Source organism: Myotis yumanensis, unplaced genomic scaffold (genome assembly GCF_028538775.1).
Source record: "Myotis yumanensis isolate MYYU_CA2020_CCGP unplaced genomic scaffold, mMyoYum1.0.hap1 SCAF_1, whole genome shotgun sequence".
NCBI classification, from domain to species: domain Eukaryota; kingdom Metazoa; phylum Chordata; class Mammalia; order Chiroptera; family Vespertilionidae; genus Myotis; species Myotis yumanensis.
In genome coordinates this window covers 52,506,959-52,525,605 of record NW_027223752.1, presented here as the reverse complement: position 1 = coordinate 52,525,605, position 18,647 = coordinate 52,506,959, and the positions used below count along the sequence as shown (strand labels likewise).

Genomic DNA, 18,647 nt, shown 5'->3' with positions numbered 1-18,647 from the left:
AAAAACACCCAAGAATGTGGGCTGTTATTGTTCCTTTAGGTTTATTTTTTAAATCAGTCTCTTCATTATATTGTATATTAACTATACATCCTATATTTTTTAGAACTTCCTTCTGTTCCCATAAATCATGGAATCACTATTTATATTTTAATATTTCAAGGATCAAACTCTGTTTTGACAAATTATGCATCTTAATATTTAATTTGGAAAATAGGTTCTCTATAACTTACCCTCCAGAACACAATCCTAGAAGTATTTATTAATTTAATGAGGAAATCTATTTTTGCTTATCTAGGGTCTTACCTAGTAATGAAGCCCTAAGGTCCACAGAGTACATCAGAAAAGCCAGTGCCTACTTCTTTGGTACTGTGTACTTTTTCAGCTCGTTCTCACTATTAATATTACATTTTAAATGTGCATCTTCACTTCTTAAATTGTAAGTTGCTTGACCACAGAGAGCATTTATGAAATTTCTCAGTGTCTAAAAGTAACCAGTCCTTCTGCACCCTCAGGGAACTTAAAAATAAATCTATGTATATTGTGGTTTCAATTTTTGGAAACTATGTAAATACACTGAAAATAATATGAAAATAGTCACTATTAATGTGGAGGAACTGAGTACTTAGTATCATTAGTTTACATTGCCTGTACTGTTCCTTTTACATTTACTTTAAAATATAAAAGCAAGCTATGTAATACTATAACCAAGAGAAGGATGTGAAACATGTAATTACCTGCTCTTGCTAGCAATGTGCGAGCAGCTAAATCAAACTTGTGCCTTCTTGTTACTGCTGAGCGACCCCTAGTTGGTGGTCCACTACCAGAAGCTGCATTCTCTGTATGATCCAGATTATCAGGGCTGTAAGTGTAAGTTTGAAAGCAACATGGATTTTTAAAAATGATCATTAATAGAAAGCAAAGGTGCATGCTTGCTTGTGAGGGTACTTTTTTCTCCAAATATTACCGAGAATAAAATATAGTTATAAAACTTGGAAACATATCTTTTGTCCCTGGTAAAGATCCTAAGTTTTAAATGTGTCACATTGCCATGAGCAATAATTTTATATGATTTTGAATTATGCCAACAATGAAATGATGCTTAATGATGTTCAAATTGAAACAAGGTCAATGGCCTTAACTAAATTCTAAATGATTAAGTACTTAAAAATTAAAGTGATTGTGCATCCTTGCATAAGAGAAACAAATATTTTAAAATAAATTACAAAAATATTCACTAATCTTGTCAGAAAGGTCTGTATATTACATAAGGTGCAAGCCATGGTAACCATATGACTTCATGAACTAAAATGAATGCCGAAACCGGTTTGGCTCAGGGGATAGAGCGTCGGCCTGTGGACTGAAAGGTCCCAGGTTCGATTCCGGTCAAGGGCATGTACCTTGGTTGCGGACACATCCCCAGTAGGAGATGTGCAGGAGGCGGCTGATCGATGTTTCTCACTCTCTCTCTCTCTCTCCCTTCCTCTCTGTAAAAAATCAATAAAATATATTTTTTTTAAAAAATGAAAAGTTAAGATTTAAAGTCATAAGTGATGAAGGAGGAAGATTTTAGGGAGAACTGTAAAACATATTATAGATCATTTTGGGCTAGGTATTATCACAGATTTTAAAAGGGGTATATTGTACAGATATTAGAAACTAAAGAATAAAAATATAAATCTATATTAAGAGTTAAAAAAGCTTAAAAGTCCATTTCCATCAAATGCATTAATTAAATCAATTGCTAATATTAAAATGAACATTGTATTTCGTATCACCTATATGAAAGAAAATTATTTTATTTTTCAGTTTCCTCTTTTCATATCAATTTTATATAAATTTTTTTCCTTCTTTCCCTGAAAACATCCCTTCAAGATAAAACTGGTTATGTCATTCTTACCCTTCACAGAAACATTAACTTGAAACTAAAATGTCCATCTTTTCATATATGTCTATCAACTTTACATACCATTAGAAGCTCCTATAAAAGGGAGACAAATGGGGCTTTTGGGGGTCCCATTTATAACACACTGAACAGAAATATGGAGGATGGGAATTTCACCTTTCACTAAAGCCTTCCTCCATTTCAGCAGCATCAGCCGATGGTATGTCTCCTGGTGACTGCAAATAACAGGGATCATTTGATTTCCCAGCACTGCCAAGAACTGCTGCTCCGTGCCGTGAGTCTGCTGTGCTGCCTGACTGAGGCTCCTCCTCATCCTCATGCCCAGGGTGCTCTATCATCCACATGGCAAGGACAGTGATGTTCTGGGCATCAGCCTCTCCTCGAGCACCTGAACAGGGGGAAAAACAAGTCTGATACTGACTTTGGGCAAAATAGTTATTCATGCTAGTGTCTGTTATGATGTCACTGTAACTAAACCTGATGTTAAAAATCTTACCAAGGTTTATGACCTCTTAAAAAAATATTGTCCTTAATAAGATTAAGTTTCTCATATCTGTATATACTGACATATAAAAACTTATTCTACCTGTGGCTTCCATGGCTTTGGCAATCTGTCGGAGGGAGAACCCCATTTCCAACAAGGGTACTGCAATTGCTGGAGGAGGAGGAGAAGTTGAAAGTCTACTGCTTGGGTCTGACAAGGCTGAGACAAAAGAAAGAGAAGTAAAGACCTAAATATCACTATATAACATGAATAAAGTCTTCTCCGTGTAACCGTAAGTTTCTTAATGTAGTTCAAATTCAACGAAAATTTACTCTAGCAAGAATTCATTAAATGTATAACTATGATTAAACTTGTTATAGATTATGGTTTTTCATAAAGATAAACCTTCTAATACAAAATAAAACTACTGAAATAATGTAAGAAATTTTATTTTGAAATAGTTACCTACTTACAAAAAATTTCATACTTAACAGACATTTGCAAGAATGCACAAAGAATTCTTTTACCCCTGAACCATCTGAGACTTTTTTTCAGACAATCTCCCCTGAATACACTAATATGTAACTCCTACAAATAAGGACATTCTCCTGCATAACCACAACACAACCATCAAAGTCAGGAACTTAAGAATATTATCACCTATTCTATATCTCATTCCAGTTTCACCAAAAATCTAGGTAATATTCTTCACAGCAAAGGATCCACTCTAGGATCCCCTTTGCATTTGTTTAGTTTTCATGTTTCTCTTCAGTGTCCTTCAACCACTTAGGTACTTTGAAGATTATAGACCAGGTATGTGGTATAATGCCTGTCAATCTAGAATTCTACACCAGTAAAGATATTTTTCAAAATTAAGGTGAAATAAACTCTTTCAGACATACAAGAGACAAAATAATTCATCACCAGCAAATCGCTACAAGGAAGTCTTTCAAGCAGAAAGAAATGACACCAGATGGAAATCTGGATCTACATAAAGGAATAAAGAATCTCAGAACTGGTAAATATGTGAGTAAATATAATCCTATTCTTTTTTTTTTTTAAATACATTTTATTGATTTTTTACAGAGAGGAAGGGAGAGAGAGAGTTAGAAACATCGATCAGCTGCCTCCTGCACACTCCCCACGGGGGATGTGCCCGCAACCAAGGTACATGCCCTTGACCGGAATCGAACCTGGGACCTTTTAGTTCACAGGCCGACGCTCTATCCACTGAGCCAAACCGGTTTCGGCTATAATCCTATTCTAAATAATAAAAGAGTAATATGCAAATTGACAGAATGGCAGAACGACCAGTCACTATGATGTGCACTGACCACCAGGGGCAGACGCTCAATGCAGGAGCTGCCCCCTAGTGGTCAGTGTGCTCCCACAGGGGGAGCGCAGCTCAGCCAGAAGCCCAGAAGCAGGGCTCACAGCTGGCGAGCGCAATGGTGGTGGCAGGAGCCCCTCCTGCCTCCATGGCAGTGCTACGGATGGCCATCAGTAGGCCATCTCCCGATGGTCCCGGACTGCGAGAGGGCACAGGCCGGGCTGAGGGACCCCCTGAGTGCACAAACCTCGTGCACCGGGCCTCTAGTATATATATAAGTTTTTGAAGCTCCTTAAAAGATAATTGCCTGTTTACAGCAAAAATAATAACAATGTATTATGGGGCTTTATAACATATGTAGAAGTTAAATGTGTTACAACAAAAGTACAAAGGCTGAGAAAAGGGAAATGAAAGCACACTGTTGTTAAATTCTGTTAGTATACATGAAATGGTAAAACATTACTTAAAGATAGACTGTGACAATTAAAGGTGTATACTATAAACCTAAAAGTAAATTCTAAAAATATAATACAAAGTATAATAAACCAACAAAGGAGATAAAATTTTTAAAAAAATCATTTAATCCAAAGAAAGTAGACAAAGGGGACAAAGTACAGGCGAGAAAAACAGAAAGATGGTAAATTTAAGCCCAACCATACCAATAATCACACTAAATGTCAATGATCTACCCCAATTAAAAGGCAGAAAACATCAGGTTGGATTTTAAAAGGCAAGACTTAAATATAAGCTGCCTTTCCGAAAACCACTTAAAATATAAAGACACAAATAAGTTAAAAGTAAAATGATGGGAAAAGATACAGCACCCAGACACTAATGAAAAAAACTAGAAGTGGCTATATTTATACCCGACAAAACAGATTTAAGGGCAAATAATAATACCAGGGATAAAAAGAGTCATTACATAATGATAAAGAGGTCAATTCATTAGGAAGACATAATAATACTAAATTTTTATGGACCCAAAGACAAGGCTTTAAAATACATGAAACAAAAACTGATCAATGAAAGGGGAAATAGACAAATCCACAATAACAGAGGTTTTAACACCACTCTCTCAATAACTTATAGAATAAGTAGACCAAAAATCAAAATAACAAAGACTTAGATAATACTAAAAACCTACCTGACCTAACCAACAATTTATAGAACATTCCACTCAATAATAGCACAATACACACTTTTCCCAAGTGCACGTGGAATATATTTCAAACAGACCATATTCTGGACCATAAAACAGGTATCAATAAATTTAAAAAATTCAAATTGTACAAGGTATATTCTTTGATGATAATGAAATTAAATTAAAAATCAAGAATAGAGGTATTTGAAAAATTTCCCAAAATTTGTAAACAAAATACTGTACTTCTAATTATGCCAAAGAAGATATTATGGTAAATGAGAAAGTACTCTAAACTGAATGAAAATGAAAACACAGCATTTCAAAATGTTTGAGTTGTAGCAAAAGTAGTGTTTAGAGCAGGGGTGGGCAAACTTTTTGACTCGAGGGCCACAATGGGTTTTTAAACTGGACCGGAGGGCCGGAACAAAAGCATGGATGGAGTGTTTGTGTGAACTAATATAAATTCAAAGTAAACATCATTACATAAAAGGGTACGGTCTTTTTTTTTTTTTTTAGTTTTATTCATTTCAAACGGGCCGGATTCGATCCGCGGGCCGTAGTTTGCTCACGGCTGGTTTAGAGGGAAATTCATAGCACTAAAAATACCTATATTATTAGAAAAAAACAAAAGGATGGTTGCCAGATGGGAGGGAAGCTGGACTAAAGGGATGGGTGAAAAGGTGAAGGGAGTAAGAAGTACAGATTGGCCCAGTGGTTGAGCATCAGCCCCTTAAACAGGAGGTCACGGTTCTATTCCCAATCAGGGCACATGCCCAGATTGCAGGCTTGGGTCCCCAGTAGGGGGCATGCAGGAGACAGCTGACCAATGTTTCTCTCTCACTGATGTTTCTGTCTCCCTCTCCTTCCCTCTCTCTAAAATCAATAAAAATGTACATATTTTTTAAAAGTACATATTGGTAGTTACAAAATAGTCACCGGGATATAAAGCACAGCATAGGGAATACAGTCTATAATTTTGTAATAATTATGTATGGTGCCAGGTGGGTACTAGATAAATCAAAGGGATCAATTCATTAAGTTAAATAAATGTCTAACCACTATGCTGTATGCCTGAAATTAATATAACATGGAATGACAACTGTAATTAAATAAAACATTTTCAATTTTTTTTTAAAAAAGGACTAATATAACTGATGTACAGTATGTTATTTCCCTCCCAAATAGCCATAATTCAATCTACAGACTCAAAATACAGAAGACAGCTCATTTTGATGGGGCAGACTATCCCCCATAATTAAAATCATTGCTTTTACCTCCATGAAGACAAAACACAATGCCTACATAATAAAGTCTCACATTTGGAATGTCAAAACATCTGGGTGTCATAGCGCATGATAATACACGCACCTGTGCGGTTAGCTGGCCTTGCTGACTGGGAATCAGGAGAAGTTAAGCTTTGCCTTCTTCCTACTTCATCAGAAGGAGAGGTTGGTAACGATGATATTGGAGGAGTCTGTGCACGACGTGTGGGAAGTACGGTGGTAGTTGGGTAACTAGAGAACATTTGCCTTTAAAGAAAACAATGTTAGTATAAAAATCCAATTACAAAATACAAGGTGGGTGAAAGTAGATTTACAGTTGTTCATATGGAAAATAATACAATAATTAATAAATAATAATACAAGAATAAACTCTTTTGCATACTCACAACTGTAAACCTACTTTTGTCCCATCCTGTATATACATCACAGTCTTATAAAAGAATATGTGACCTGGAAAACTACACAAGTTAGCTATAATTAATTGGGGTGTGGAAGATTCCACAGTTTTAAAAATCATTATCTCATAAGATAATCTATACAAGTAATACAAAGTAATCTATACAAGTAATAATACCTTATCATTTGTTCAGCAAAATGCCAATAACACAGCATGTGGGGGAATACAGCAATAAACAAAACATTTTTTTAAATCCCTGTCTTTAGGGAGCTTTCCTCTACTATAATACCAAGATGACAGGGATATTTTGACAGGCATACAGCAGTTACAGGATAAAAAAAACTTGTAAAGATAGATAACTTACAATTACTTCAAACATAAGTTCACTAGCTAGCCATGAAATTATTCACATGGATTCCAAGTAATAATCTATAGGTAAGTTACCAAAAGAAAAGATAACTGCTCAGTCACCCAGCACGACTGAAATATAGCATAAGAATGAGATACTAGCTGTGTAAAGGAGACAAGATATAGAGAGGCAGACCCCTCAGGCTGAGAAGGCAGACACTGGGTAAAGAAGAAAGTCCAGGAAGCTCCTCACTGACTGACTGCTCTTTTGATTTGTTCAAGAGAACTAATAACTTTTAAGCATCAAGAAAGCATTGTCGATGCAATCAAATAATTGTAAGATCATATTCATGTAAGAGGCAGTTGTTCCCTGATTTCTGATATTCGGAAGGCAGACACAATTGCAGCTCTAAAATAGTCCCAGTCAATAACAGGAAAACAAAGACTAAGAAGAAAGGAGGGGTCACAAGCCCTGGTGAATGGTTCTGGGAGCAAGGGAGCATTATTGTACCACTGAATCCCATGCCTACACTACAGAACTTGAAAGGCAAAAGGAGTCACGGTGCTATTGATCCTCTATGGATGCCTTGAATTCTATTAATTGCTGGAGGAATTAAAAACCATATTAGAATATTCTATCATTTCTCTCTTCTTGCTTTCTTAAACAGAAGCACCTCCTGGATCTGTGCTACTTAAGTGAGAGCTTAGAGGGAGGAGATGTGTGGGGACTGGGCAATGGTAGCTACTAGGATTAGTGCTCCTTCTGCCCCAAACCAGAGCAATAATTCTTTTTTTAAATTTCTTTATTGATTAAGTTATTACATATGTGTCCTTATCCCCACATTGCCTCCCAACCCCCCACTCACGCCAGGGGGGAGAGGGCATGAGACAGAGCAATAATTCTTAATGTGTGGCCACTGCGTCAGAATTATTGAGGAAACAATTCAAATGCAAATTATGTGCCCCCACCAGACCTAGTGAGAGACTTGGGGAATACATCCCCAGAGCTTTAAAAAGCCTCTCAGGTAGCTCTTGTGAACACCAAATATAGAGAATCATTACAATAATAGCCACTCTCCCTAAGAAGTCAATGTACACACAAGGAAATAATAGTGACCCGTCAATTAAGAGAAGGGGAAAAAGAAATAAGAAAAAAGGATACTATTCATTTTCCTTCCCTTTATTTCACTTAAGCCCTAGGTGAGTGAGTTCACAAAACAGCCCCTCCCTAGAGATCTTCTCTCAAGGTTTTTGGTTTGTGTATACATCTGGCAAACTGAAGCAAGAAACTGGAACATTATTTGAAATTTATAAATCTATTAAAATAGGGTTGGTTGAAGAAGCATCATAAGACACGCTCTTTCATTTGAAAAGTAGACTTGCTTGATCTTATAATAAGAAAGAAATAAAGAATAAAGAAATTATTATAAAGGGAAAATAACCTGAGAAAAGAAAATTAACTCATGGAGGCAAGCTCTTTCTTAAAGTTGTAACAATCAAAACACAAGTATTTACTTTTTCAGGGAAAACATATTCAAAAGCCTAGCCAAAAAAAGAAAGAACCATTATAAGGAGATAGAATAGTGCTGGAGTACCTGATTGGCAATGGAACCATTGATTAGATCTGGGACCAAAACTAGCTATGAGACTTGGGCAAGTTGTTAAACTTCTTCTGAAGGACATTTCCAACTTCAGTAAATTGGGTTTGACCATATGATCCTTTAGATTCCTTCTAACTCTAGAACACCTTGATTTAGTTGGGCACATTCTTCATAAGAGAATACCTGTGTGTTCATAACCATAGGCATCAAATATGGCACAATTTAAAGGTTAACTTCCCTACCTGAGGAGACTTAGTGGCATCACTCCTGGGGACTCAGATGCAGGCACTGTTTCTGTGTCAGTGACTGGAGTGGTGGCAGTTGTGGTGTCCTCCAGCGAGCTACTCATAAAGGAAGTCGTGCTCGAGGCTGATGGGCTAGTGGTAACTGGAGTCTGTGCCTGCTGGGCTGGGTCACTTTCTTCAGCTTGTTGATCAATCTCTATAAACCAAGGTTAAGAAAGTGGTAAGGATTTTTTTTCCTTTCAAATGGGAATGGAAAGCTTTTAACCTTTAACTTGGAAAGTTTCTAACATATTTCATAAATATCAATTCTATAAAAGATTTACAGAAAAAATGTTTTTACATCTACACTGAATTCACTATTATCCTCATAATTGTAGACTCTACAGACCAAAAAAAAGGAACCAGCCCTTGTAATTATTCATTTCTTTTTGTTAGGAAAGGTTCTCTTAAAAACAACAACAAAAAGTCTCATTTGTGTATGTGAGATTTGATCAGAGATTCCCTAAAGATATTTTATCATTACAACTGTATTTCCTTAGCATTTTTATTTTGATGCCTATTTTCAGTCTTTAAGCAAGCAAAGATGAAGACATGTAAATACAAGATTATGAAAACCTAGACAGAAACTCCATGCTCTGAAAAGGACAATGGCTCACAAAACAAACTACTCCTAAAAGTTGGGGGAGCGGGGGGTGTTGTTGCTACAAAGATAGCTAATTCTATTAAGGTTTGCTAAATGGCCACATACTTTCATAAACATCATGATCTTAACACTCCTATTAAATGCACCATGCACCTCTCTCTGCCTATTCACTGTCTAAGCTAAGACAGGAAGGAGGGGAGTAAAGAAAAAGGAAAGGAGAAAGAGAAAAAGGAAGGGAAGAAAGAATAAAAGCAATTGAAGTTTCATTACAACAAGGGACTTTGTTTTGTCATTGCTGACTCCTCAGAACCTAGAAGAGTACCTGGCACATGGTAGGCATTCAATAAATATTTACTGAATGAATCTCATTTTAATCTTAGAATTCAAATTATCTCCAAAGGTGAGGATAAAAGATAAAACTAGATTTTTTTACATACAGTACAGAATCTATAAAAGTAATGCTTTAAAATGCCTCTGAGAAGTCATCAGAATAATAAGTATTTTGAATCATATCAATAAATACTTGAGTATATTTTGTGGCATGAATTAAATTTCAGTTTTACAAAATGTAGTAGTAATTATTAAATTTGAATGCTTTATAGATTTAAAACAGAAAATTATAGGTAGATTATTAATATAAAAGAAACAAAAAAGAACTGTTCACCTTGCAAAGGAAAAATGACATGAAAATTGCTTTTGCCAAAAAAAAATTTTTTATAAAGCATTTATAGAGTACATCAGTTCTGACAATTATAATTTCAACAGCACAAAAGCTATAAAAAAAATCAGATAACATACCTTGCTTAATTTTGCCCCCAAACTGGTCTTCCAAAAGCCCACTGACCACTAATTTATAGATCATGGCTTGAGCTCGTTCCAGATCAGCTAATCCCAATGCTCTCTTTATGGGGGACCGCATGACTGCTCGCTTCACCATGTGTCGCATCAAGAACTGCAGGGCTGCACGCATCTCCACGTCTTCGTGAACAACTGGAGAGCTTGCACAGTCTGAGTTGTGGCCATTTTCAGCCAGAACTTTTGGTATCAGCAACAGCTCAGCATATTTACTACAGCCAAGAAGAGCACTAAGTGATTTCATAGCACCGAGGTAGAGATAAGACAACTGGACTGCTCTGATTTCTGTCTGGGGTATGTCATGGATTTTGGACATGTGTTCATGATTTTTTCTCTTTCCTTCTGTTATTTGGTGTTGGTATTCCACACCTGGCAGGGTTGGATCTAAAGAAAATGAAGCTATTTCACCTTCTGATTTGGAGCTTGTGGTACCCTGACTTTTGACATCGTCAGATGTTAGGCCTGTTCGCATATCTAAAGCAGATTCACTCTCAGTTTTCTGCTCAATGTCCCCTTTCTCTTCAGACTCATGTCGGTGTTTTTTTTCATGTCGCTTGGTGCTCTGTTTGCCCATGTCTTCGTGAATGCCAGTCAGATACGTGAGGTCCAGCAGCACAGAAGCCGTCAGGCCTCGGAATCGCGCCACGTCAAAAGGCAGTGGTTCACAGGGTTCCAGATTATACAATGGAGTATCACTAGGCGACCAAAAAGTTGGGAAGCTTTAATAAAGATGAGAATGACACAGGAAGAAGCAAGTGAGGGATAGACAGGAGGAAAGTACAGAATATAATGTAGACAAAATAAGATGCATCATGTACACACTACAGAGAATAATCTACACAAGCTAGAGAAGACATTACAGAGAAAAATTAGTCTACTATGAGAAAAGGGGGAGATGTGATGTTAAATGCAAAAGCAATGAGATGTGCATGTGCTTTCAAAGAATATTTACCATAATATAATGTAAGCCAGAAATTAGCAAAATTTCTGTGAGCCAAAAAATAAGTATGGGGTGAGCAAAAGGAGGTTTACAGTGTGGGTACATGAAATACAGAGTTTATTCTTGCATTAGTATTTATTCTTGTATTATACATTTTTCCACAGGAATAATTGTAAACCTACTTTTGCCCACCCCATATTTTAGACTCTGTAGGCCAATCTCTTTTGCAATCTTTCAACCCCACCACAATAGTGTGAAAGTGGCCAATGATACACCTAAACGAAAGGGTGTGGCTATGTAATATTATTTATAAAAACAGGAGGTGGGCTAGTGTTCTCTGACAATTCCTGATGAAAGCTATTTGGAAAGTCTGTATAATAAATATAGCTTATTATGTAGGTAATGGCCATTTATAACCTATCCCAGAGAAGGCATTGTTTCTTTAAAAAAACTGCTTTGTAATCTTCAATTAATGCTTCTAATTTATAGTTTAAGCAAAAATATAATCACATATTTCCTTGATATTTGGCAAGAATTTCCAGATGTTTAAAAATGTTATAAGTATACAAAATGTAATAGAAAGCTTTAGCAAGTATAAAAAGTTTGGTGGTAAACATTTGTTTTATTAACCTAAGTCTTGGTTTCAACTTAATCAAGGAACCAAGAGGTCACTGATCTGATTCCCAGTCAGGGCACATGCCCAGGTTGTGGGCTCGATCCCTAGTAGCGGGTATGCAGGAGGCAGCCGATTGATGAAGTTTCTCTCATCAATGTTTCTATTTCTCTATCTCTCTCCCTTCCTCTCTCTCTAAAAATCAATAAAAAGATCTTTTTTAAAAAGAATACTTAAAATCACAGATAATCCCAAACCTAAGTTTAGTCACAAAAATGTTCTGTCATACATTCAAACACCTCCTACACAAAATGTAATTGATGGATCTCCTGGCTGGCTTTTTTTCTATCCCAATGAGTAATGGAAATGTTCAAAAAGCAAGAAACTCAATGAAAAATAGAAGAAAAGATCCCAGTTAAACATAAACTAGTGAGCTTACCATTTCTTAAAAAAAAACAAAAAAACAGAAACTATTAACTTTATAAACCACTAGTATTCCAAGGAACACAAATTTGGGAAATATCCCTTTAGAAATCACAGTACTCACACACAACTATATGAACAAAAGTATTTTAAAAAGTTAACTGGCAGCTCACCTAAACACATAATTTCTCACTGCCCATAGGCAATGGCCCATGTCACCGTTACATACTCATTTGTAACAAGTATAACTCAACAGATCGTACCTGATAGTAATTTCTGCTTCATCCCATTGGACCTTGGCAGACGTGCTGCCCTCTTTGACCACTCCCAGCAGTGTGGCATGGCGCCCAGTTTGCCTGTGAACACACCGACCTCCAACTCTAAGACCAGCATCAACTCCTCCTATCACTGCCAGCACCGGCCACACCTCTATGCAAAGGGTCCTCAGCTGCAGCTCTGAGAGGTCAGCAAGGCCATGTCTATTATGTTTACTTTTCTCTTCCTCTTTGCTCTCCTTCTCCTCTCTCATTTCATTTTCCTCTCGGCTTTGAACCGAGCGGCTTTTCTTTAGCTTCTGACCTGACTCTTTAATACATATTTTAATTTTGTGCAGCCTTTCCATCATTTTTTTGTTAATGCAGTAAGTCCAACGGTCTGTTCGGTGAAGGATTCGGATAAGCTGAATAGTGGCCTCTGCCAACACCGCTGCTACTGGACTACAAATGGGGTCTCCTGGAAGTAAGTCTCGTGGTGTGCCACGCATCTGCATATCACAAATTTTTACCTGTAAAAGAAAAAGGAGTGGAAAATACATAATAGTAATAGTTCTCCCAAATTATTGGTCACTATAAATTCTGACATGTGCAATCTCATGTGAAACTAGTGTTTGGCCTCCTAATACCTGGTATTATATCACTGGCCCCAGTAAGGAGTGAGCAAATATTACAGATCTACTTAAATTAGTAGCATTATGATTCTCTGAAATAAGCTGCCTAGTCATTTAAAATTCCTGAAGCCTGTAAGTATCAGAACTGTGTGGCCACATGAAAGATGGATACAGACTAAGGTATATGTGACTAATTCAATTTAGTATAAAAAAAAAAGCCTTGAAGATCTATTCTCTTTCTCTTTCATCCTCAAGACTTCAGAATAATACTGAGTCCTGGGACCATCATATATTGTTCAAGGGGCAGAAAGAAAATCATAAATCTAGATAATTGGGGTAGTCTCAATCTGAACACACATTTCAAGTATAGAGATTAAAAGAAGAGCAAGACTTAGTTCAATCCATAACTATGCACAGTCTTAGAAAATTTCATCTCACTAAACCTCAGCTTTTTCATCTAGTAGGTTACTTTAATAGTAATAGTAGGTTATTTTAAAGATTAAATGAGACTATGCACATAAATGCTTATTACTACAATGCCAGACACAGTAAATGTTCAAAAATGTCAATGGTTAGCCTGAAATTATAACTTTTGAAAATTTAAAAAATATAGTTAAAAGCGGTGACTAAAATGTAACTTTCATGATTAGGATTTACCAAGTCCAGGCCTTCCATTATAGAAATATTATATATGAGACAGTGTGAAAACTTTCTACTAAAGAATAACTAGAAATTCTGAATATCAGATCTAGGCTGCACAACATCCTCAAGTAAAAGGATAGGGTGGAAAACAAATGAACCCACCAGTATAGGACACCATAGAGAAGTCTGTCTGGCCTAAGTTTTAGATGAGGAGAAAAAGAGTTTATGAAAGGGTATCTCTTTAATACAGTCCTCCCAAAGGTTTAGAGATTGAATTTATACCAACTACAAGATCTGAGAACAACCTCAACTGAATAAATGAAAGGTAGCTTCCCCACCAGTTGGAACATCCATTATTCTGCTAATACCTGATTACATTTAAGATTGTTTCTATATTTTTCTCTCATATTCATAATTGCCAATGAACCAGATTATCCCTAAAATATTTTCTTCCTCTTCTTTTTTTAATCCTTTATGGTACATTTTATTTCATTTTTCAGGTTTTTTTATTTCAAGAAAAAACAATTTTAAATATAATAATGTTACATGCAATAAACCTTAATATTTCAAGAAAAATGATCTTACATATAATAATGTTACATGGAATAAATATTAGTATCTCAAGAAAAATGATTTTAAATATGATAATGTTACATGCAATAAACACCAATTATTCAAGAAAAATGACCTTACATGTAATATTACATGCAATAAACATTAATATTTCAAGAATAAAAGAACTTTAAGTATAATATTATTACCAAAACTATACTAACATAGTATGATATCACAAAAGTTGTAGGAAATATTAAAAATCTGCAAATAACAGGATTATTTCTATTAAATTCTAGTATTTTTCCCTCTGGCTCTATTTTTATTTATCAGTTTGTGTTGTTCATTATAATCCACAAATGAGTGAGATTATACGATATTTATCTTTCTCTAACTGGCTTATTTCGCTTAGCATGATGCTCTCCAATTCCATCCACGCTGTTGCAAATGGTAAATGGTAATTTACTGCAGCGTAAATTCCATTGTGTAGAATGTACCACAGTTTTCTAATCTACTCATCTGCTGATGGGCACTTAGGCTGTTTCCAAATCTTAGCTATTGTAAATTGTGCGGCTATGAACATAGGGGTGCATATATCCTTTCTGATTGGTGTTACTGGTTTCTTGGGATATATTCCTAGAAGTGGGATTACTGGGTGAAATGGGAGTTCCATTTTTAATTTTTTTAGGAAATTCCATACTTTCGTGAATGATTCATGTGCATTTGGGAAGAATGTATAGTCTGCTTCATTGGGATGAAATGTTCTATAAATGTCTATTAAATCCATCTGATCCAGAGTGTCCTTTGGAGTCTCTGTTTCTTTGTTAAGTTTTTAGAAGATCTGTCCAAGGAAGTCAGAGGGGTGTTAAAAGTCCCCTACTATGACTGTATTGTTGTCAATCTCTCCGTTAAAGTCCTCTAGAAGTTTTTTTTATATATTTAGGTGCACCTATATTGGGTGCATAAATGTTTATCAGGATTATATCCTCTTGTTGGATCAATCCCTTTAGTATTATGTAGTGACCTTTGTTGTCTCTTGTGATGGTCTTCATTTTAAAGTCTATTTTGTCAGATATGAGTATTGCTACTCCAGCTTTTTCTTTCCTTTTCCATTTGTGTGGGAAATTTTTTCCCATCCCTTCACTTTCATTCTGTGTGTGTCTTTTGTTTTGAGGTAGGTCTCTTGTAGACAGCATATAGTTGGGTCATGTTTTTGTATCCATTCAGCTACCCTACACCTTTTGATTGGAGCATTTAATCCATTTTCATTTAGGGTTATTATTGAGAGGTACTTATGGCTAGGTTTCTCTCTCTGTTTCTTCTTCTCAGCAATCTCTTACAAGCAATCCCTTTAGCATTTCTTGTAATGCTGGCTTGGTGGTGATGGACTCCTTTAGCTTTTTTTTGTGTGGGAAGCTCTTTATTTGACCATCTATTTTGAATGATAGCCTTGCTGGATATAGTAATTTTGATCTCAGATCCTTGCTTTCCATTACCTTGAGTACTTCATGCCATTCCCTTCTGGCCTTTAGAGTTTCTGATGAGAAATCAGGTGTCAGCCTATGGGAATCCCTTTTCTCTTGCTGCCTTTAAGATTCTCTCTTTTGTCTTTAATTTTTGGCACTTTAATTATGATGTGTCTGGGCGTGGGTCTGTTTGGGTTTTTCTTGTTTGGGGTTCTCTGTGCCTCCTGAATTTGTGTGACTTTTTCCTTTACCAGTTAGGGAAGTTTTCTACCATTATTTCTTCAAACACCTTCTCTATTCCTTTCTTCCTTTCTGCCTATTCAGGCACACCTACTATTCTAATATTACGTTTCACTTTGTCCCACAGCTCCCTTAAGCTGTCCTCCTGTTTCTTAATTGCTTTTTCTTTTTGTTCTCTAATTGAGTGATATTTTCACTCTGTCCTCTAATTCACTCATTTCATCCTCAGCTTCCCCTAATCTGCTGTGTATTCCCTTCCAATATGTTATTTGTGTTATGTCATTATTTATCTCAGACTGTTATTTTTTCATAGTTATTATATCTTTTTTCATGCTGTTGAGCATCTTTAACATCATTACTCTGAACTCTGTTTCAGATAAATTTCTTATCTCTGCTTCATTTATCTCTTCTTCCGGATAATTCTCTAGTTCTTTCATTTGGGGATTCTTTGTTTCCTCACTTTGGTTGTCTGTTTGGGTTTGTGACTATGTGTTAGGTAGATCCTCTCTACACCTCTCAATCTCTAGTGCCGGACAGTGTTAAAGGTTGTTTCTGACTAGTTGGAGCCTCCAGAGACCACTTCTGTCTACAGACTAATAGGATTCTGACTTGAATTGCCCCCAGGCAATCATCCTCAGGTGTGGCAGGAGTTTTTTCAACAGTGTGGGGCAGTTGCTTCTGCCTGGAGGCTAATTGTTACTTTTAATCTCTTAAGTGGCCTCAAGGCAAGGTGTTTTCCAATAGGGTGGGTCAACTGTCTTCACCCCAGGCAGGCAGGTGTCTATGTAGGAAAGATGTCTTCTGCTGTGTGAGGGAATGGCTCAGCCCAGGAAACTTGGGGTGTCTGCCTTCTGAGCTCTATCCCCCAAGTCCCCAGTCCTGGATTCTGCTCTCACAGCTCCAGTCCACTTCACCCTCCTTCTGCCAGAGCACAAGGTGGGTGGTTCCACAGGGAATTTTTGTGCACTGGCCCTTCAAGAGGGTGCCCGAACTTTCAGCTGCCACTCCCTGGCAGACAGCACCCCACTGCTTTTCACAGCGATGTGTTATGTGGGTACCCTCCTCAGATTTGGTGCTCTCTGATGGGGAGCCCGGCTTCAGGATTAGATCTCAGAGTTCTCAGTGGTACCCCCCGACAGCTGAGCTATCTCTCTGGGACTTACTTCAGTGGGAGCCTGGCTAGGCCTTTCGCGCCTCTGCCCCTCCTACCAGTCTCTATTCGGTCTTCACCTTCGGACCTTGGGTTCTCTCCTGTGAATAGTCTGTTGATTATTCAGGAAGCCTTTCTGTATTTCAGTAATTCCAGCTTGTTCCTGGGAACATGTCCATGCAGCATCCTCCTACTCTGCCACCATTTTTAATCTCCTAAACTATTTTCTATAATTGTTATAATTGCACATATACTTGAAAGATGACTCACTCTATTCACATTGTCAGAATATCAAATAGTGCCTTAATAAAAAGCAAAGGCAATTTCTAAAAGAAATCTAACCTTCTTCTAGAATAGTAAATTACCTGAGCAGGAATTTTTAATGGTAGAAATAATTTATATTTATAAGCTCTATTTGATGTTAACAAGTATTAACAAATACTTTATGTTTTAGACTTGAGGTTTCATTACCTTTTCCCCTGGGTTGCTACTATAGAACATCACGCATGGGTACAACTCCGCTGCATCAACATCTTCAAAAGCTAATTTTGGTTCCTATAGTGTGGCACAGATGATGAGAAGAAAAGGAAACAAAATATTTTTAAAAATTGGTAATATCCAAAAGATTCAAAGCTCTTAGGAAACAGAACAAAGTTACTACAGCCAAATCTCAATTAACCTTACTAACCAAGGAAATTCTACACATAATAAATAATCCTAATTTGTTTGTCTGTTTCAACCATGGTACTGAAATTTTACCATCTTTCTGTTGTTGATTTGGTGATCTATATATATAAAAGCCTAAGTGACCAGCCTACCAGCCAGTAGCTATGATGCACACTGACCACCAGGGGGCGGATGCTCAACGCAGGAGTTGCCAAGCTGTGGTCACTTGGCAGCAGCAATTCTCGGGTGATGCACCCAGAACCAGAGAAGAGGGAGCCCGATTCCAGGGTGCATCACCTGAGAACCGCCCTCTCACAATCCAGGACCCAACAGGGGATGTCAGAGAGCCAGTTTCGGCCCGATCCCCGCAGGCCAGGCCAAGGGATCCCACCAGTGCACAAATCTGTGCACCGAGCCTCTAGTAAATATATAAGAACCAAAAAGTATCAGAGAGAAAGGCAAAGAAGAATGGATAATCCATAAACTAAATAACTAGCATCTGAAAACTGATTTGAGTGTAAATAAAAACAAGAAAACATGCAATGCTTGTGAATGAGTTTTAGTACCTCTCCATTTTTCCCAAAGGAAATGGTCCTGGCTTCCATATCTAACACACAGGTAATGAAATCTCCTTGAGTAAAGCTGGACAATGTCAGAGTCTGTTCTCCATTGTGATAGAGGTTACCACTGTAGGCCCGATAGAGCCACATATCCGAGGTAGTACGGTGGTTAAAGTCATGTACTGGCCAACGAGAAACTCCAACACACGTGCCTTCATTACCTCTGTTTTCCTTCACAATGTAAAACTAAAATGAAAATGGTAACATTCACTAATATTA

General features: G+C 36.9%; 1 protein-coding gene across 11 annotated transcripts in view; it reads right to left on the bottom strand.

The window, feature by feature from the left end:
- HERC1 (HECT and RLD domain containing E3 ubiquitin protein ligase family member 1) overlaps positions 1–18,647 on the bottom strand; it is a 190,046-nt gene that overhangs the window by 53,975 nt on the left and 117,424 nt on the right. For 9 of the 11 annotated variants that reach the window (XM_070421306.1, XM_070421324.1, XM_070421311.1 and 6 more), the window contains exons 35-43: positions 18,375–18,614; positions 17,614–17,697; positions 12,470–12,990; positions 10,174–10,949; positions 8,730–8,928; positions 6,227–6,387; positions 2,490–2,606; positions 2,060–2,291; positions 735–859 (exon numbers count right to left, since the gene is read on the bottom strand). In XM_070421306.1, coding sequence (XP_070277407.1) covers positions 735–859; positions 2,060–2,291; positions 2,490–2,606; positions 6,227–6,387; positions 8,730–8,928; positions 10,174–10,949; positions 12,470–12,990; positions 17,614–17,697; positions 18,375–18,614 — 2,455 coding nt within the window. The remainder of the gene's footprint in view (positions 1–734; positions 860–2,059; positions 2,292–2,489; positions 2,607–6,226; positions 6,388–8,729; positions 8,929–10,173; positions 10,950–12,469; positions 12,991–17,613; positions 17,698–18,374; positions 18,615–18,647) is intronic. The other 2 variants (XM_070421321.1, XM_070421328.1) reach the window with 1 other exon arrangement.